This window comes from Cetorhinus maximus, chromosome 17 (genome assembly GCF_964194155.1).
Source record: "Cetorhinus maximus chromosome 17, sCetMax3.hap1.1, whole genome shotgun sequence".
Lineage (NCBI taxonomy): Eukaryota > Metazoa > Chordata > Chondrichthyes > Lamniformes > Cetorhinidae > Cetorhinus > Cetorhinus maximus.
The window spans coordinates 59,048,978-59,070,538 of record NC_135895.1 but is presented as its reverse complement, the minus strand read 5'-3'; the positions used below and the strand labels follow the sequence as shown (position 1 = coordinate 59,070,538).

The 21,561-nt window shown below is 40.7% G+C and overlaps 1 protein-coding gene across 2 annotated transcripts in view; it reads right to left on the bottom strand.

Moving 5' to 3' along the window:
- Positions 1-21,561, bottom strand: part of LOC144692432 (SERPINE1 mRNA-binding protein 1-like) — a 39,728-nt gene that overhangs the window by 17,190 nt on the left and 977 nt on the right. For both annotated transcript variants that reach the window (XM_078561274.1, XM_078561276.1), the window contains exon 2: positions 17,244-17,400. In XM_078561274.1, the coding sequence (XP_078417400.1) occupies positions 17,244-17,400 (157 nt within the window). The remainder of the gene's footprint in view (positions 1-17,243; positions 17,401-21,561) is intronic.

Genomic DNA, 21,561 nt, shown 5'->3' with positions numbered 1-21,561 from the left:
GATTGTCACCAGGTTGGGAGAATCACATCAACTGAGCCAAAACAAAATGAAGCAGCTGAACAAATTAATTTCAATAAATGAATTGCTAGATTAAAAGGTGCAAAGTAATTTCCAGAACATAATGCCATAATTAGACTAAACTCTCACCTCCCATGATGTGGTTCTTGGGTAGGCTAGGGACTGCATACTTATAATCTGTCCTCTTAAAATCTGTGGAATGTGGTCTTAATCAGCACACCCCAACTTGTGAAAATGTCTAATTTTATGATTTACATGTCTCAGGAATATAGCTTGCAGCCTTGGGGAGATTAAATTTGTAGGTGTAAGGTAATTGAAACTCAATTCAGATGTCGCCAGATCATATTATTTACTCAAAGGTCCTTCCATGTGTACTTACAAGGTCAGAGTCAGAAGGGTGAGAGTCACAAAACGGCAGGTGGGCCTGTTTAGCTGGGGAAGTGAAGACAATATGTCAAGGGGAATTGACACAAAAAACTACTGCGGATGCTGGAAATCCAAAACAAAAACAGAATTACCTGGAAAAACTCAGCAGGTCTGGCAGCATCGGCGGAGAAGAAAAGAGTTGACGTTTCGAGTCGAGGGGAATTGCCCTGTCTTCATCAGAGATGTGAATTACACATGTAATTACCCAGATCAAAGAAAGGTTGGAAAGGAACTGGTAAATAAGGAAAGTTCATAAAGTATCCATATACTTCTCAGATCAAAGGGCAGGTTTGGGAAGGTAAAGTTAATTAGTTTGGGTGCTATCTGGAACATCCCAGGGGTGCCACATTGCCATGAGCATAGGTTTCAAGGGAGGCACTGTGTTAGGTTTATTTGTATTTTCTCAGACACAGGCAGAGAAAGCTGCCAGCAGTGGGTGATTGGAAGTAGCTGAGACCAGGAACAAAGGGCTATCTGAAACAAGGATTTTTCTGATTTTAGAGCCACTGAGGTGTCAACAATTGAGGTGCTTAAAAAAGGAATTGGAGGGTTGCCTGACCAAACGCTAGTGGAAGGGCCCCAAGAAATCTTATACCTCAAAATAACAAGAGGAACGCGGAGGAGAATCAAAGTGAATTCCTATGAGCTGTGGCATTGCTTGGTTTGGTCCCAAGATAAATGAAAGGGCCCTCAAAATCCTGGAAGCTACAAAAGAACTCTTGGGCGGAATTAAAAACAGAACGGGAAGTGGTGTGTTAAGGTTTTTGAGTTTAAAGAATGAGGCTTTACAAAATAGTGCTAAATTAGTAGTACTTGTTTAATTCGTGTACGGAAACTTTTTATTTAACACACAAAACCTTGTGGTGTAACTCTCAGTTAATAACTAGAAGTTTGAAAAGTTAATGGTCTCCCTTGAGACAACACTGACATAAATTAGAAGATAACATACTATTGGAAGTTTCTTTGAAATGCAGTCGCTTGGCTCAGAGTTATGAAAAACTTACAAATGATTGGTATATGCACATATGAATGACAAATAAGCCACAACATTCCATTTCAAAATACACTGTAAACTTTCTATGGCTCCCACATTCCTCTGAGAATGCATCTTAAGCATCAACACTAGGGTGCAGTACCTTTCACATCTGCAGATGGCGCTATGATGGAGGTTTCCAAACAAAGTACAGTTGGTGAAAAATCCAATTTTTTTTTAGTGGTGGCTGCATGCAGTTACACACACTGGCCATCAGATGTGTCTGTAGCAATGTAAGGCTTAAAATGCATGTTTAAGACTTATTTTAACTAAATTATTTAATCATTTTTCACTCAATTACTTTGTTTACACTGTCTGGCTTACTCCCTCATTTGGCCAACATGTCTGCCTTAAGTTTGTACCCCCAGATTTCCTCCTTCCTTTAATCTTGCTGGCCCTGCTAAAAAACTCAAGCTTCAACTTTGTCAGATTACCAGCTCCTTCTTCATAGGCTGCCCAGGACCTTCCATACTTTCATATTCTACGAATTGGCGATTCTGAAAAGGAAGGGTTCCCCACAACATACCCGATTTTCTCTACCCTCCAGCACTAACCCATAATTTTACTGATTAGCCCTGATATTCTCCTCCCCCTCCAGTGAATAATTTTCCTGCAGTTCTCCAACCCAAATGGTGAGGTCGAGCCAAGTGTCATCAGCATTATGTGGAAGCTAATGTTGCTATTTCAGATGATGTCACTAACGATGGGGAAATAGGAAGGGCCGAGGGTAGATTAGGGTACTACATAAATGCAAAGTTCTTTTCTTAAGCAATAAAATTCTCAAATAAAAAGAGGGAGAGATCCCAGACTGTAAATACACAAATGTTGAAATGTAAGACTACAGGTCAGTGGAGTGCTATCACTTATATTTAGGGACTTTATTAAAATTAGATGGTTAGGGAAAGCAAAAAAGACCAACTGAAAAAGTCACAATTGACTGTGAATGCAATATTCAGCATTCCATCAAAACATAGAAACAGAAGGTGAAGCATGAATTCATAGATGTTAGGGATAAGAACATATATAGGTGTAATATGTTAAAAATAAAGCCAGAGGTTAATTAAGATGACAAGGGAGATTTAGTGGAAACATGCAGAAGTTTAGAACAGTGTTGAGAGTGCAATGATGAAAGATTATTTTTGATGATCAATGAATCAATAGTAAAGCTTTAAATCTACAAACAGTACTCTTAACGGGAGCTTTTCTTGCAGATTGTTAGAGTATAGAATCTATCAGCAGATGCTTATGAACGTAATCATTCCAAAATTAAAAGAGAAATTAAAAAACATGAAAATCATGGGTCCAGAGAAATGGAACTAAAGAGTAAATAACTCTGACATAGTCAAATGGCCTCTTTCTGTGCTTACATTTCTATAGTTCTAACCAGAATTATCCAATTCTATGGCCGTTAATGAAATCTGTTGCCTCAATCATAAATGAAACTGATAGAAATAGGGAACCATTTACACAACACAGATGGATCACTATGAAGTATCTCCTAAAATAAAAATACTACAGGATAGAGTTAGCCACTGTTGAAACACAATGATTTTCAGCAGCTCTGCTTTTTCAATCAATTGGAAACCAAGTGATGGCAGAATGCAGCAGCTAGGCTTCAGCTCAAGCACAGAACCAGCTGTATAGTATGCTATTTCCCCAATTACACCCTGCATTGATGAAGTACCATTAACACATGCACATGAACAGGCATAAAATGCACAGAAGTTCAAAAGGTGGCACTGAAGCCACAGCTATTAATTTTCACTGGCAAGTGCAAGAGAAGATCCTGAACTGCAACCATAATAAAGAAATTGCTCATTAAGCAAATTAACGAGTATAAAGACAACTCATTATCAAATTTTGAATAGAACTGAGAGCAATGGAATAGATTATCTGCTTAACCTTCATGGTGATGCAGGGTTTTAAATTCACTTACTGTCCTTATCCATTAGTCATATCCCTTTAGCATTTCTGACTGAAGACCACATCTGATGCTTTCCAGGTTTGCTACAGGCTGATGAGTTGCTTCATTATTATATCATTTGTGAATGAAGCTAGACATTGTAGAATTGTCAAACTGGTCCACCCCTAACCATCGAACAAAGATTAAGATCACTGATAAAGGGGATGCAGATGAAGTCTAATTCTTCTTCCCCAAGAACGTCATGCTTGCAGTTGTGATGACCGACATCCACCAACTACGAGGTGGTGAGTAATTCACCTCCTGATTCCCCAAAGCCTGTCCACCATCTAAAAGGCACAAATCAGTGGTGTGATGGAATACTGTCCACTTGCCTGGATGAGTGCAACTCCAACAACACTCGAGAAACTAAACACCATCTAGGGCAAAGCAGCCCGCTTGACTGGCACCCCACTCACCACCTTCAACATTCACTCTCTCCACAAGTGGCACACAGTGTACACAATCTACAAGATACACTGCAACAGCACACCAAGGTTCCTTTGAAAGCACCTTCCAAACCTGCAACACCTACACCCAGGAGGACAAGCACAGCAGATGCATGGCAACACCACCATCTGCAAATTCCCACCCAAGCCACACACCATCCTGACTTGGAACTGTATCGCCGTTCCTTCCCTGTCACTGTGTCAAATTCCTGGAACTCCCTCCCCAACAGCGCTGTGGATGTACCTACACCACATGGACGGCAATGGTTCATGGTGGCAGCTCACCACAACCTTCTCAAGGGCAATAAATGCTGGCCTAACCAGCATTATGAAAGGAGAGAGAAAAAAAAAATCAGCCTTTCCATGATGCATGACTATCTACTGAAAGGTTTCCCTCTGACTCTCCATTAACTTCAGCTTTGTTAAGGCTTCATGGTTAAATTCTGCCTCGTTGTTGAGGGCAGCTACTCTTACCTGTCCTCTGGTGTCCATGTGTGGAATAGGGCTCATAACAAGGTCTGGAGGTAAATGGCTATGGCTGAAACTGAACCATGTGGTGATCAGATCAGTGCTGCAGGATCATCATTGAAGGCTCTTTCCATCACTTTACTGTGAATAGGAGGCTGATTGGGTGGTAATTGAGTTATAATTATCCTATTTTTGTGGAAATTTCTAAATCAGGCAGCTGCTAATAGCACTGTGCCCTCACGTTTGGTGGGTCTATGCTGTCAGCGGCGATGGAAATCTCTTATGTTAGTCACAATTCTGTGACCCATAGCTATATTAGCATGCTGCTTGCCTAGTCTGAAACAGCTCTTTCAACCCGAGAACCAGTCCTCGATGCAAGGAATTTGGAGGGTTGACTGCTACGGTCTCTTCCTGATGGGTCTATCCAAATTTCTTGATACTGTACTGATTGCTTCCCAACAGATTTGGATTGCTAGGTCAATTTTACCGGGCCTCAAGAGTCAACAAGTGTGGATTGGTGCCACAATTAGGCCAGATTTGGTATAGTTGCAGATTTATTTCCCTGTACCATTATTGAGCCAGTTAATAATCTGAAAACTTTTGTGGTTATGTTTTCTGGTCTGAGCACAAAATTCACCAAATCCATTGAACTAAGTTTCACAACTTGCCATTGAATGCATGCTTGAATTACTCGTCTAAATCTATAGGCTATCCTGCCAGTCAAGAGAATGCTATCTACACAATGCACTGCAGGAATTCACCAAGGCTCCTTCGACAGCATCTTCCAAACCCAAGGTCACTACCATCTAGAAGGACAAGGGCAGCAGATAGATGGGAACGCCACCACCTGGAAGTTCCCCTCCAAATCACTCACCATCCTGACTTGGAAATATATCACTGTTCCCTACACTGTTGCTGGGTCAAAATCCTGGAACTCCCTCCCTCACAGCACTGTGGGTGCACCTACACCACATGGACTGCAGTGGTTCAAGGCAGCAGCTCACTACCACCTTCTCAAGGGCAACTAGGAATGGGCAATAACTGCTGGCCCAGCCAGTGAAGCCCACATCCCACGAATTAATAAAAAAAATCTTTCTGAAGCAAATTGACCCACTATGCATTATGTTTTCACTCAGATCAGGGCCATGAACTAGAATTAGTGAAATCTTGCAGAATACCTGATTAAAAAACAAAAACCAGAGAAAAAATCTTACTGGGATGGCATCTGCAAAATGAAAACAAAATTGGAACAGCTAATGACCAAGTATAAATGTACAAAGCAAAGGACAAACAGCCACAATCCAAAAGTGGATGCAACCTTTTAATATGCTGACCTCTGCAACCACTTGTGGCACTTCAACAGCCACTACCTTCCCTTTCACCGCTACCAAAGGACAAAAGCAATTATGTCATTGGGGGCACTATCACCTCCATGTCATAAACCATCCTGATTTGGGGCACACATCACCAGACCTTTATCATCAGAGTTATCCTAAATTCCTTACCAAACACAACTCTGGAACTACCAATGCACCTTCTAAATTGTCCCTGAGTGTCATTGTGCAGGGTGCGTACAGGGCAGCTTTTTAAATTACCGTGCATGCACAGCTGCACAATTTACAGGGGTCTCGCACTTAAACAAATCATTTGCACGCTCCATAAAATAAATTAGAGGGAAGGTTGATCAGAACTACAGTTTCTCAAGTCTCACAACATGCTCATGGCAAACAGCAATGGATGATAAATGTGCCTGCATTACCCATATCCCAAAATAACAAAAACCCAATTCATATCACTTTCATAAAATTGTACTTCATAAGGCAGTGGTGCCACACTACATGGTAAAGGATGTCCTCAGGGAGAGGGCAATATCTCATTTGCCAGAAATGTGCAAACTACCTTCCAAACTTTAGTTCAGTACTCAGCCTGACCAATTGTATATATCGGCACAGAAATTCCACTGAACTTCCAATCACACCATTTAATTTATTACAGCTTCTTTACACGAGAATGACAAATTGTTGAAGCTCATTCTAAGTACGCTTACTTGCACTGTAATTCAGTTGAAACTCCTTGCTAAAGCAAATAACCTAGAGCACTGACTAGCTTCACGATTAGAAGTGCCCAGACACACCAGAATGCAGTTTCAAATTTAAACCCAATGAAGACCAGAGGTTACATTGTACTTATCAGCAACCAAATGTTTCTAAACAGAAGGCCTGAAACACAGTATTCACATAGTAATGTCTACATGATCAGACCTAATTTCATACTTCAGGTTACTGTTACAACAGCAGTCTGCTGACTGCAGCTGAAGTCATGTAAACAAAGTAACTTGCTACAATAAGGTACAATCCCATTGAAAGTAACTTGCTACAATAAGGTACAATCCCATTGAAGATCAGTGGTGTTGAAATTTGCTCCAGGTTAGAGTCTAAAACAAATCTCATTATAGATTATGAAAGCTTAATTCCTGCCTCACTGAGGTACTAATGAAGAGTTTTCACTTCTTCTCAGTTTACATATAGGCATCACGAGTAGGATATATGGGTCCTTCCAGGTATTACCTTTCAAGCAGTCGAGGTCAGTCTCGAGGGATTCCTTGAATATCTACTTCCAATTTAGTGAAAACGCCTACAAGGCAAGCCACATTGATACTCTTGACAACCAAATCCAACACAGCATGCCAATCTTACTAATTATCAGCTATTTAATCCACATCCTTATGCAGAGTTTTAGCAGAGGGTAACCTGCCAAGGCTGGTGCCATTTGCTCAGAAGGATCAGGCCCAAGGTTTATTGTTCTTTCCACAGATGCTGACTGAACTATTGTCGACTTGCGTATTGCTGAAACAAAAAAGAGACATGCTATCGAAGCTTTTCATCTTGCACTCAAGCTTCACTATAAATCAACATTCTCCATTGCAACACCTCTACCAGAGTCCACTTGCCAACCAATCGGTACTTTCTCACGCAGTATAAACTGTTGTTCCCTTTACTGATGGTTTATCTTGTATAATGGTTCTGATGAGTGCAAGACAATAGCATGTCTCTTTTTTCAGCAATACTGTCTACTTACAAAATTTTATTTTAATTTTTTAAAACTAAAAATTACCTTCCAAGTTATTCAGTAAAAGGTTGATGTAGGCAAAGCCCACCATCTCTGCAACTGCTCGCTTTTTCAGGAACAAATAGAGTGCAGCTTAATTCTTGACCATAGGAAGCCACTCTTGTATGCCCAGTTCTGAACCATGAAGGAACAATGTATGAACCCATTTTCCATGTTACAAACGCAACTTACTTGGGAACTCTTGTGATTAAAGATTAAATCACATTCACTCATTCTCAGTGCAGTCCTCAGATTGTGTCTGGGCTCAAGGTGGAACACTCAGCAAGGACCTCCAACTAAAAATATGAATTAAGAATTGATTCGTTCCAAATCTTGAGCAATATGTTCAAGGTTGCTTCTTGAGCCATGCAAGGCCATTACCTCATTGGGGCATCCATAAACACATAGATTAGCGCATTCAGATGGTTACTACACCAGATAATTGCTCAGCAATACTAGGAGTTAAAAAGGATCTTGAAGCAGGAAAGGGGTAGACTGCATTTAGGTATAAATCAGCTCTCCTGATTTTATTAGATAACTGGTCTAAAACTCAAATCTAAAATAATTGTTGGCCTTGGCCCTAAAGCAGGCATCTTCCATCATGCACACAATGGAGCCATAAATTTTATTTATTCTAAAATGCAGTTGTTCTAAAGTCCTAATACTAGTACTATACATACCTAGGTGTAAACTCAGTTTGTTTTATGGAACTGGCTGAACATAGCCGAGTACAAGGCAATCCATATACCAGATGCATCCACTCCCTACGTTCCTTGGCAAGCAAAACAACTCAAAATACCTGTAGCTCATTTTATTTCAATTCAACTCAAGTATTCCACACAATCCCACCACTGTGCAGACACTGAACAGGAGGCCAGTGGCTCAAGACAAATTGGATGAAGTACATGACCAGGCCAAGAGAGGGGTTTAAACTTTCAGATGATTTACATGTAAAACATCCTTACTTTTAATCCTCAAACTAATGCAAATATTTAGTCTTGTATACAATTATGTACAGTGCATTTCAGCAGAGCTACTTTTTTAATTCATTCACGGGATATGAACTTCGCTGGCTGGGCCAGCTTTTATCGCACATCCATAGTTGCCCTTGAGAAGGTGGTGGTGAGTTGCCTTCTTGAACCGCTGCAGTCCATGTGCTGTTTGGAAGGGAGTTCCAGGATTTTGAACCAGCGGCAGTTAAGTAGCGACAATATAGTTCCAAGTCAGGATGGTGAGTGACTTGGAGGGGAATTTCCAGGTGGTGGCGTTCCCAGCTATCTGCTGCCCTTGTCATTCTAGGTAGTATTGGTCATCAGTTTGGAAGGTGCTGTCGAAGGAACCGTGGTAAATTTATGCAGTACATCTTGTAGATGGTACACACTGCTGCTACTGTGTGTCGGTGGTGGAGGGAGTGAATGTTTGCGGATGTGGTGCCAATCACGCAGGCTTTGTCCTGGACAATGTCAAGCTTCTTGACTGCTGTGGGAGGTGCACTCATCCAGGCAAGTGGGGAGTGTTCCATCACACTCCTGACTTGTGCCTTGGGCAATGGCTAGATTCTCTCTTGTTGGGAGATGATCATTGCCTGGCACTTGTGTGGCGCAAAGATTACTTGCCACTTGTCAGCCCAAGCCTGGATTTTGTCCGGGTCTTGCTGCATTTGGACATGGATTGCTTCAGTATCTGAGGATTTGCGAATGGTGAACATTGTGCAATCACAAACGAACATCCCCACTTCTGACCTTATGATGGAAGGATGGTCATTGAAGAAGCAGCTGAAGGTGGTTGGGCCAAGGACACTGCCCTAGGGAACTCCTGCAGTGATGTCCTGGAGCTATGATGGACCTCCAACAACCACAACCATCTTCCTTTGTGCTAGGTATGACTTCAACCAGCGGAGAATTTTCCCCAATTCATTTTGCTAGGACTCCTTGATGCCACATTCTGTCAAATGTGGCCTTGATGTCAAGAACAGTCACTCTCACCTCACCTCAGGGGTTCAGCTCTTTCGTCCATGTTTGAACCAAGGCTGTAATGAGGTCAGGAGATGAGTGGCCCTGGCGGAGCCCAAACTGGGGATCAGAGAGGTTAATTCTAAGCAACTGCCGCTTGATAGCACTTTTGATGACACCTTCCATCACTTTACTGATGATTGAGAGTAGACTAATGGGACAGTAATTGGCTGGGTTGGATTCGTGCTGCTTTTCGTGGACAGGACATACCTGGGCAATTTTCCACATAGCAGGGTAGATGCCAGTGTTGTAGTTATACTGGAACAGCTTGGCTAGGGGTGCAGCAAGTTCTGGAGCACAAATCTTCAGTACTATTGCCAGAATATTGTCAAGGCCCATAGCCTTTGCAGAATCCAGTGCCTTCAGCCGTTTCTTGATATCACATGGAGCAAATCGAATTGGCTGAAGACTAGCATTAGTAATGCTGGGGACCTCCAGAGGAGGCTGAGATGGATCATCCACTTCTGGTTGAAAATTCCAGCAAATGCTTCAGCCTTATCTTTTGCACTGATATACTGGGCTCCCCCATCATTCAGGGTGGGGATATTTGTGGAGCCTCCTCCTCCAGTGAGTTGTTTAATTGTCCACCACCAATCACGACTGGATGTGGTAGGACAGCAGAGCTTAGATCTGATCCACTGGTTGTGCAATTGATTAGCCCTGTCCATCACTTGCTGCTTATGCTGTTTGGCACGCAAGTAGTCCTGTGTTATAGCTTCACCAGGTTGACACCTCATTTTTCGGTATGCCTGGTGCTGCTCCTGGCATGCCCTCCTGTGCTCTTCATTGAACCAGGGTTGATCCCCAGGCTTGATATTAAATGGTAGAGTGAGGGATATGCCAGGCCATGAGGTTACAGATTGTGTTCGAGTAGAAATTTGCTGGCCCACAGTGCCTCATGGATGCACAGTTAGACTGGACATACCCAGGGTTGGTGATGGTGGTGTCTAGGACATTGTAAGATATGATTCTGTGAGGATGACTATGTCAGGATGTTGCTTGACTATTCCATGTGATAGCTCTCTACTAGCCCCCAGATGTTAATAATGAGGACTTTGCAGGGTCAACAGGGTTGAGTTTGCCGTTATCGTTTCCTGTGCCTAGGTTGATGCCGGGTGGCCTGTCCAATTTCATTCCTGGTTTGTAACTTTGTAGCGGTTTGATACAACTGAATGGCTTGTTAGGCCATTTAGATGGGCATTGCTGCAGGTCTGGAATCATATGTAGGCCAGGCCAGGTAAGGACAACAGATTTCCTTCCCTGAAGAACATCAGTGAACCAGGTGGGTTTTTACAACAATCAACAATGGTTCCATGGCCATTAGATTTTTTAATTCCAGATTTTGAGCTCAAATTCCACCATCCACCACCCAGGTCCTCAGAGCATTTACCCCGGGTCTCTGGATTACTAGTCCAGCAACAATACCACTACGCTGTCGCCTACCCCTGCAGTGATCTGTGAAGTTAGCATCTGTAAATGGGAAACCATTTTAATTTAGGTAAGAGATGCTAACATAGAACCTTACAGCAAAGAAACAGGCCGTTTAGACCAACAGGTCAATATCAGTGTTTATTCTCCACAAGAGCCTCCCCTTCCACCTTGATACATCTCACCCTATAAACATATACTCCTATTCCTTTCTCCCTCATGTATTTAACTAGCCTTCCTTTAAATACATCTATGCTATCTGCCTTGCTCAACCATTCCATATGGTAGCAAGTACAATATTCTCACCACTCTCCAAATAAAGTATTTTTGCCTGAATTTTTTCTTGATTTATTGGCAATTAACTTTATTTACAGCCAAAAGTTTTGGATTCCTGCAAGCAGAAATATTTCTGTTGAATCCCTTCATAATTTCAAAGAAACCTAGGTCATACAGACTGTTGCTCCCTCTCAGTTCTGGGACTGTCCTAATAAACTTCTCTCTAGTGCTACTATTTCTCTTTTTTTAATATTCTTCAATGGGAAGCACACCCTAATTGCCCTCATGAAGGTGGAGGTGAGCTGCCTTCTTGAACCGCTACAGTCCATGTAGTGTAGGTACACCCAACGCTGTTAGGGAGGGAGTCCCAGGATTTTGGCCCAGTGACAGTGAAGGAACAGCGATATATTTCCAAGTCAGGATGGTGAGTGGCTTGTGGGGGGGACTTCCAGGTGTTGATTTTCCCATCTATCTGCTGCCCTTGTCCTTCTAGATGGTAGTGGCTGAGAGTTTGGAAGATGCTGTCTAAGGAACCTTGGTAAGTTGCTGCAGTGCATCTTGTAGATGGAACACACCATTACCACTGTGCGTCAGTGATGGAGGGAATGAATGTTTGTGGATGGGATGCTAATCAAATGGGCTATTTTGTCCTGGATTTTAATTAACAATGAAATTAAAAAGGGTTGGAGAGCCAAACTGTCGTACCGGTCGTTGGGTATTTCTTTCTGCTCTGGAAAAGCTGCTCTTCATTTTTGCATAATTACTAATTTATTCATTATTATTCAAAAGTTAGTTAAATTTAAATGACTAAACTCTGACATTAAAAATTAAAAATCCCCATTACGAAATAGAACATTTTATTTTTAAAACTACTTACATTTGTACAATATTCCACTTGTAATAAATATATTTTTCTCAAACAAGCAACCACTCAAACTCAATACATTAAACTAATTTTGCTCTCTGGTCTGTACAGACACTTCATCTCATAATTCACTTTCCTCATGTTGAGGGACTGTACCTTCAAATAATCATGGCTGAATGTCTATCAAATACAAGCAAGCAGTGACTTAAACTCTGAGCATGCTTGGTTGCTTTCTGACACCATCCCATGTGCAGATTAAATCCTGCATTAAGATCATGGGAAGAGTGACTTATGAGGTGCTGGAAAGCAAGGAAGGAAGCCTCTAACCTGCACTATTGAAGGGGTCCTACATTAAACCACATAACTACATACACTGTGCATTTTACTGTAGCTGATTAACCCAGAGCGATAACTTCAAGCTCAGGTACACTAAAGCCAATTTGAATTGGACAACTTTCTTCATAGGCAGTCCCTCAGGATTGAGGGTAACTTGCTTCCACTCCAGTTCGATGGGTTCAGAGATGGAATGCACAATCTGCAGGCTGTCACATATGAGGCAGGTGGTGCTTGAAGGTTTGGGTAGACGAATTGTTTGGAGGCTTGTGCACTTCCAACACCTCGGCTTCGCACATTCCTGAAGTTCCCATTGTGTTCAGTGCCTTCCAGGATGAGCCTTCTGCATTTTGGTTGGTTACAAACCAGGAACTCCCATGAATCGGCAGCAATGTTCGACCTCCTCAGGAACCATTTGAGGATATCCTTAAAAGCGTTTCTGATGCCGTGCTGCAACAGAGTCAAATAGAGCAGCAGCTTTGGGGGGGTCTGGCATCAGGCATGTGAATGACATGTCCCGCCCCACAGAGTTGATTTTGAGTGATTAGCATCTCAATACTGGGCAAGTTGGCTTGGGAAAAGAATTGGATAAAGCATAATTGAAATTATTCTGCCGTTTGCAATGAAACAAACTGGAACACTACTTTCGTAGTATTCACAAAGCTGTAATTAGACTGGATTAAGTATAAGAAAGCCCATCACTGAGGTTCTAAACCAGTTTTGAAGTCCTCTCATAAATCCACTGCAAATCCCTAAAAGTAAGCATGTACTGTACTTAAAGCAGCTATTATTCAGACATTACCACCTTAGTTTGATAAATTTGCTGCAGCACTTTTTCTAATAGAAATTTACATACTGTATTTCACTGAAAGCACTGTTGTAAATGAATCCAATTGGTAAGCAGACAGGTTAACATGGAAATAAGTATTATGGACCAACCTGAAGTGACACTATGCTGTACAGCAGCAAACAGAATAAGGAAGAAAAACAAACATGGTTCTTCCTCAAAGTGAAGATGCATCGCTATTAGATGAGGGCAACAATTGTGATCCTCCAAGATTTCAGGTTGTTTAAATTCTACCTAGGATCATATATGAAGATAGTCATTTGGGTGAGTTACAATAGAGCAGCTAACATCCATGGATTTGTACTTCTAGGAGAAATACGTTACTGCTATTAATTTATTGCATACTCAGGCCTTCAATTCAACATACTATTTGCTCACCCCCTGTACGCATGCTGTACATAGAGTACATTATTCCTGCAATTGAACAAGGCAATGTACTCAAATTCCCAATTTGTAAAAGTAGGAGCTAGCACTCATCTTGTGGAGCACAGTGGTTCTCAAAGCGTAACCCACAAGGGCAGTGTCACAGCTATACAAGAGAGCAGGCTAGAATCCTTGTCCCCAGCCTCACACAATCAGACTGGCTTCCATGTGCACGGTACTAGTTGTCATAAGTATGAGCAACAATGATATAGTTTTATAAGCAAGATTTGTTAGTTACAATATATAACTGCAAGATCAGATTTTCAACACTTATGGGGCTGAAAACCAAGAAACTGGTTGAATTTGCAGTCCGACTTGAGACTGAATCCTTCCACCTTGGAAACAGACATCATTTCATTGCTCTCGCTTATCAAAAGTAGCACATTAATTCCAATGAAATTTTGTGTGGCTGCAAGCGCAAGTGGGTGAGGTGGGACTGGTAGGTTGTCTGCAAAGTCTTTTGCTCCGCCCAAGTGGTCCACAGACAAAAAAGTTGGAGAAATCACTGCTGCTCAGCCTAAGTGATCTTGATTTGCAGAGAGCCTGCATACAGCTTAAACACAACACTCCCATTTAAAGCCAAAGTTAACTTTCAAATGTTGTTAGTGTATCAATCATTGTCTGGCATTTTTAAAACAAAGATCAGGACTGTAAACTGCAAAAAGGATAATTCTGGTATTGTAACAAAAAGTGGAGCTAAAGCTTCCTAACTGCACTCCACGTCCCCTCTTGCCAATTTGCAGCGTACGCCAGTTGTTCACAAACAGGGTCCGCAGAGCCTTTCTAGGCAGTCCGCAAAATAATGTGTATCTGCTTCCTCACTCACCCCCAGAACTAAAATGTATAAGTAATGGGAACAGTGGTAACCAGATTAATAAGCTGAAGGCGTGCCATATGGATGTCCCAGGAGCCACATCAGAGCACACATGGCTGTCTTGGATGGTGCGGGCCAACAACATGCTATGAGGATGGGAAGGAGCCAGTGATTGCAGCCAGGCAGATGCAGCTATCAGCAGCATTATTACCCTGGATATATGGCCATAACAGGCCATTTGGCCCAACCAGTCTATATGGGTATTTATGCTCCATTCGAGCCCCGTCCTTACCTAAATCTACCATCGTGACCAAATATCCCCTTCTGTCTCTCTCATATGCTTGTCTAGTTTTCCCTTAAATGCATCGATATTATTTGTGCTAGCAAGTTCAACCGCGCCCCCCCACCCCGCCCCGAGAAAAGAAATCCAGCCCATCAATCATTTCCAGATATGTATACCCACATATTTCTGGTACCATCCCTGCAAACATCCACTGCGCCATTTCCAATGCCTCTATCTCCTTTTCATAATGTAGCGACCAGTGCTGCAACAAAGGTTTGATACAGGCTTAGCTACGTTTCCCTGCTTTTCAATTCTATCCCTCTAGAAACGAATCCCAGTGTTGGGTGGCACAACCTTTGGTGTTTAGTGTATTTGTACCCAGAGACCCCTTTATTCCTATCTCCCACCTAGATTTGCACCTTCCAAGTAATCTGACCTCCCTATACTACAAAATGTGCTCCTCACATCTATCCATGTTGAACTTCATTTGCCAATTATTAGTCCATTCTGTAAGTTCATTAAGGCCTTGTTATTTTGTCGCAGTGCTCCTCAGCATCGACTATTCCTTCCAATTTGGTGTCAGCCCCAAATTTAGAAATAGCATTTTTGATTCCAAAGTCCAAATGTAAATTGTGAACAGCACTGGTCCTTGTGGAACACCACTTCTCACCTGCTGCTACTCTGAATTGCTACCCTATACTCCCACCTCTACTTATTGTCTTGAAGCTAGCTAGCATTCCATTCTGCCATTTCTCCAACCTTATTCATTAGTCTATTAAACACTTATTGCGGTCCTTTTGAAAATCCAGATAAATTACACCTACTTACCATTGTCTACTCAGTTACCCGCCCAAAAAAAAATCAGTAAGTTTGTCAAGCAAGATTTCCGGTTTTGAAATCCATACTGCTATTTCCAGTTTCTAGATGTTCTTCCATTCTCTTTAGTAGGGATTGCATTAGCTTTCCTACTACCAGTGTTAAGCTGACACTGCTACACTTCTCCTTTCTTAAATATAGGAAGTACATTAGCTATCAGTCTTCTGGCACTACACCTTTTTCCAACGAATTAAATATGAGAGTAATGCCTCTGCTAACGCTTCCCTAGATTCTTTCAAAATACATGAATGTAAGCCATCCAGACCAGAAGCCTTATCCTGAGTTTGATTAGTTTATTCAATACGTCCCTTTCTTATTTTAAATGCACAAATCTCACTGCTCATTTCATCATTCAACGTAATGTCTACCATGCTACTTCACTCCAAGGCCAGACAAGTTATAGGAGCAGGTATCCTAGTGCTGTTTTCGAATACTGTCCACAAAAGGTTTATTTTTGAATTGCCCACACACACACACGAGCTTCTGTTTTCACATCCGCAGTGCAGGTCTGGCCATGCTAGATTTGTGTATCTCATTAAATCTCAGCTACTACTTTTAATATTTTTGATCACAGTCCACCTTGGGTACTGCTTTCTTCGTCTTATGGTAATTAAAGGTTTTAAATATCGTTCCTCAAAATGTCAGAAATCCTATGTCAGTAGATTTGGGGGCTGGTGAAAATGTTCATTGAGCACTTACTGGCAATTAAGTTTCAGGGACAAACGTTTCCAGTTTTGGTCATCTGTTGCTGCGGAGCACCCAGAATTGGTAAAAGAAGCAATGGAACTGCTGCTACCTTTTCCAACAACATACTTGTGAAATATAATTTTCTGCTATGGCAGCAATGGAGAAAATGTAAAGGGTGTCCTTACTGAAAGTACTTTCTATATTTAAGAGAAGGCGAAGTGTAGACTGGTCAGCTTAACATTGTTGGTAGGAAAACTAATGCAATCCCTACTAAAGATTTGAGTGTCAATGTCAAATATCAAGACGATAAATGGACTCTGCAGTGAGAAGCAGAGGCCTGTTTTATTAACAGCATTATTAAAACACTATGTGTAACACTTGCATGTTATGATTATATACTATAATTTAGATGAGGGTCTGGGATTACTAAACCATTTGAATAGGGGTCCTTCAATCTTAAATGTTTGTGAATCATTGCTGCATGCCCTCTTACATTAGGCCATATTTACATCTATTCTTCTGAACTGGCCAGACACCATTGATTCACTTTTTTGGAAGTCTGAAAGATCCAACATTGTTACAGTTTACAATGAATACTGCATGTCTCCAGCAGCTTTAGGGAAGGAAATGTAACAAAACAAAAACACAGTAACTAACTGTCTCATCAAGTGGATCATAGATTTGACAAATTTTTAAGTTTCTTTTTAAGAAACAGCACAAGTTGAAAACCTGAACAATTTTCACTCAGCCGGGCAAGGAATCCAATACTCATGTACACTGGTGCAAATAAATAAGTGAACATTAACCACTCAAGGCATGCAGAAGCATATCCAGTTAAATTGGTTTGACAATACTCTATAGAAGATTCAGCCTGTAGCATTAATAATTTCCCCATTATAAACCACATTGGACCATCTTATGGACGTTTCGCACATACTTTTCAGAAGAGAATTCGCCCCCATCAGCTTTTTCTTCAACAGGTCTATCAAAGCGCCGTTCGCGAGGTGGTGGTCTTCTGTCTGGCCTCCTCTCACCGGGCTTCCCCTCACCTTGAGATTGCTGCTGCTCAGGCTTTCTGCCAACCCTTCTGACACCTAAAATATAAGTTTGCAAATGCAAAGAGAAATATATATGTTATAACTACAGCCAAAGTAATTTATACCATTTGATGACAAGACAAACCGTCATTTCCAAGTATGAAATACAATCAGATTTCAATTGTTTTCAGGACAGAAGCAACCACCTGTAACACCCTCTGACAATTTTAAATTGGAGTTTAAAATAGAGAACTGCACTTTACATTTCTTCAAAAACCAGTAATTTTCCTTTTCTTCAGTTGCCTACTAGGAATTGCAATGCACCAAAATAAAGTTCCACTAAGTGGGTTAACTTATGTTTAAATGAATACTGAAGTAGTAATGAACTTGCATTTATATTGAGCCTTTCATATCCTCAGGTGCCCCAAAGGCCTTCAGGATTACCTTCTAAGGTGTTGCAACTGTTGTGCAGGCAAACATCACAGCAAATATGCTCACAGCATGGTTTAACAAATAGCAAAAGCTAAATGACCAAAGTAATCTGATTTGACATGGTTGGTTAAGGCAATTTCCTGCTTTTCTGGTTACAGTCTCAAAATGGACAGTTCCAAAAACACAGCACGCCTCAGTAATAGACTGAAGCATTGGCCTTGTGCTTTGCTTCTTGCATAGGGCTTGAACCAGCAATTGGCTGACTAGGGATAAATGCTGCCACAAGCACAGTATAAATAAAGCCTGTCACTAGTTCGGAATATACAGTTCAGATTCAAAAGCAAATTCAAACCCATTTTGTCAATTAATATTTAGGTCAACTTCCAATTCTAGCCCGTACAGGATAAGCATTCAAGGGATTCAGATGTAACCACTTCACCTTGCACAAAAATAGAATTTTTCTACTTTGACAACTAAGTGAACGTGTACTTCCTGACAGTGAAACCTATGTAACAAAGTAAAATTATAAATTTTGCAAAGCATTGGACTGAGTTATGCCTTCTAGGAATTTCAAAGAAAGTTATCTACTTTTGTTTACTCAACTCCAAGCTACTCAAAAAAATGTTTGCTTTGAGGCAACACATTCAAATGCTTTGTGCCACAAGTGTCTATATCTGAAGTAGTTAAATTGACACCAAGAATATTTAAAAATGGTTTTCCTAAACCACCACAAATTGAGAGTTGATGGCAATAACTACAATGTAACTCTATTATCTAATAGGGTTACACTCAGCCAACAATTGAACTAGTCTCTTATCCTTCAGATAAGAACACTGGTGCAGTGAAAGGCCTGATCCTCTGTGTCACTATTTGATGATGGGAACCAACAAACTCAATTGGCCATGTTCAGGTATAATCTGCCACTTCCAAAGTAAGTGGCAAAGTTGCAGGTAAATAAAACCAAAATAAAACCAAGCGCCAAAGTGAGAGCATTTTCAGCTGCAGCTCCTACGTATCAGGAACTGGTTCCCAAATATAAATGAGCTCAAGTTTTTTTTAAAACAACCAAAATCCATGAGCATGCAGCTTTCAGGAATACATTTATTTTCCATGCTCTACTCAAGAATCTCCATGTGCACTCAAGAATTTCCATGTCTATTAAGTTAGACTAACTCACATTTTGATATTTACAGGTACTGTTGGTTACAACAGTATAAAATAATAAATTATACCGATTCATATGTTAAACTTGCGACTCACGTGAGTTATAAAATGGCAGGTCCATTTTATTGCGCCGCTAGCTACACAGCAATCATCGAGTAGTAGAGGCAAAGCACACAAGTGAACATGGTTAAATTTAAGAGATGCCCAATGTTTAAAGGGGCTAACCAGCTACCCTCAGGTTCAGAACAGATTCATTATAAATGCAGGCACAGGTATTCAGAGGTTTGAAGCAAAATTACAAGAATTAATATTGGCCAGATACCAAGAACCCATATGACAACTATTTTTAGTGATCAGGGCTTTTCATCTCTATCTACAGAAGAGTGCCAAATTATTGACATGCCTAGCCTTCCAACTTTTATCGGCAATTATTTCAAAATTAAGACATAGCAATTTGGCCCAATAGTGCCACTCTTGTCCATGTCAGAAGACCATCAATTCAATCCCCACATATCCTCAATTCTGACAGTGCTTTATCGAGGGAGTGTGGCGTTGTTAGCAGTGTCATCTTTCAATGGATGAAAAATCCATCTTACCTGCTCAAATGGATGAAAAAATCTCAAGCTGCTATTCAAAGTGTGAGAATTTATTCCTTTACTATAACCATCAAATCAGGTGAATTGGTCACATATCTCATTGCTAAATGTGGGACATTGTTGTTCACATCTGCCTACAAAACAGTTACAACATTTCAAAAACCATTCAATGGCTGGGAAGCACACAAGATCAACCAAAGAATGTAAAATGTACTAAAAAAATTCTTAGAGAAACTCCTCGAACAGAAAAACTTGGAGTACATATGACAAACTGAAATGGAAGCTCAATGACCTCCAGGATCCGTAGATAAAGAGGTTTGCATTTGCCATAACCTACTTGCAGATGTCCCAAGTCATCTTTGATCAAAAACCATGTAGTATGGAACTTTGAGGCCACATTTAAATTTTTAATTAATTCACATAAATACCAAGTTTCACATCTGTGTTCCGAAATAGGACTTAGTCACCAGAGTTAACAGTGCAAAGCACCAACTTTTCAAAACCTACGGGCCCACCAAATTCAAATGGAACAAACCAGCAAGTAAGAAATTCAATTTCAGATTGAAGTGCCTGGTCTTCAAGGGCCAACTGCAGCACCAGATGCAAGTTACACGGTAGATACTATTGTTTCAAGTCTTACCTCTTGAAGGCACCAAGTGTCACAACAGATGTGCAGAGTTGAGGCCCAAAGCAACCAAATAAAGGGGCAATATGCAGTTAGGGATTTAACTAAAAAAAAGTATACACATTAAAAAAAGTATGTGTATTTGCAAAGACCAGAAGTGCAAAATTCAACAGTGAATATCCTTGCACATTTGATGAATTCTTCACACTGCTAGAAAAAGATTCTGAAATCCACATTTAAGCATTAAAAGTCCAATCCAGAAATAAAGCCCGAAAACCTTGTTAATGCATAGCAAAAATATATCAAATAGAACATTAATAATTTGAAGTAAACTCCCACTGTAACATTTAAGAGCTCCTCTTCATCAGTTATCAAACCAAGGCCCCTGGACTCTAGAAAAAGGGATTTACAAGGGCAAGTGAGAGCTCCATCAGGTGTCCACTTGTATTTTACATTGTTTCTGTTCCTGTGCGACATTTTTTTGTCAGAAAGCATGATTTCCATATAGGTAGCTATAGTCTAGTACAATTCGAGACAAGTGGCCCTCACAGAAAAGTTTAAAATCAGTTTTCTGATTTCTGTACAAATTTATCTATAAAAAACTATGCAACTCGGGCTCAATGATCCTTTGCACCAGTTCATGTACAAAAACCTAAAATGACCTAACAAGAGCATAATGCATCAATAAACACAATGAATGCTTAGCCATAACTATGTTAAAAATTGAGATCTCTACAATCTAATAAACACATGTCACAAAATTAGCGCTGACACTGCACTGTGCATTATACTAGATGGCAGATTTCATATGATTAACGCATCATGTTTCCAAACATTAATTTAAAGTATAATTTTAAAAACCTGAGTTATTGTGGGACAGCTTAAGATTGAAGGCATGTGCATTCTGACATAGAAAGGCTGGAACTTCGAAGTTCCACTAAAGAACATTGCAAACATCAAAATAAAGCACACTAAAAGCTCGAGTAGAAAACATGGTCGCTGAGGCACAAGATGGAGGCCATTATACTGAAGTCTCTACTTTAAAAGTAACGTTTAATTATATTTTGAACCAAAAAATAGTACGTCAACATGTGCAAGGTTTTGGGCAACACCCAAATGCTCATTCTGCCCAAATGGAACCGGTCAAACCTCCGCACCCCACACACGTGCTTTTTCTGGTTTGCAAACTAGCGTGCAAAGTAGGTTTCATCTACAAACTCCTCACAGTCTTCACCTGCACATTACTCATTTAAAAGTCTGATTTAAGACAAGTTAGTTTAGTACACAGGAAGTAAAAGTGTCGATTTAACGTCGGCGAGAAAAAAGCCGTGAAGTTGGGAGATGTGGAGAAGAGGTCTCACATCCAGTGATCACTCCTCTAATGCCACCTTCCAAGCCTGT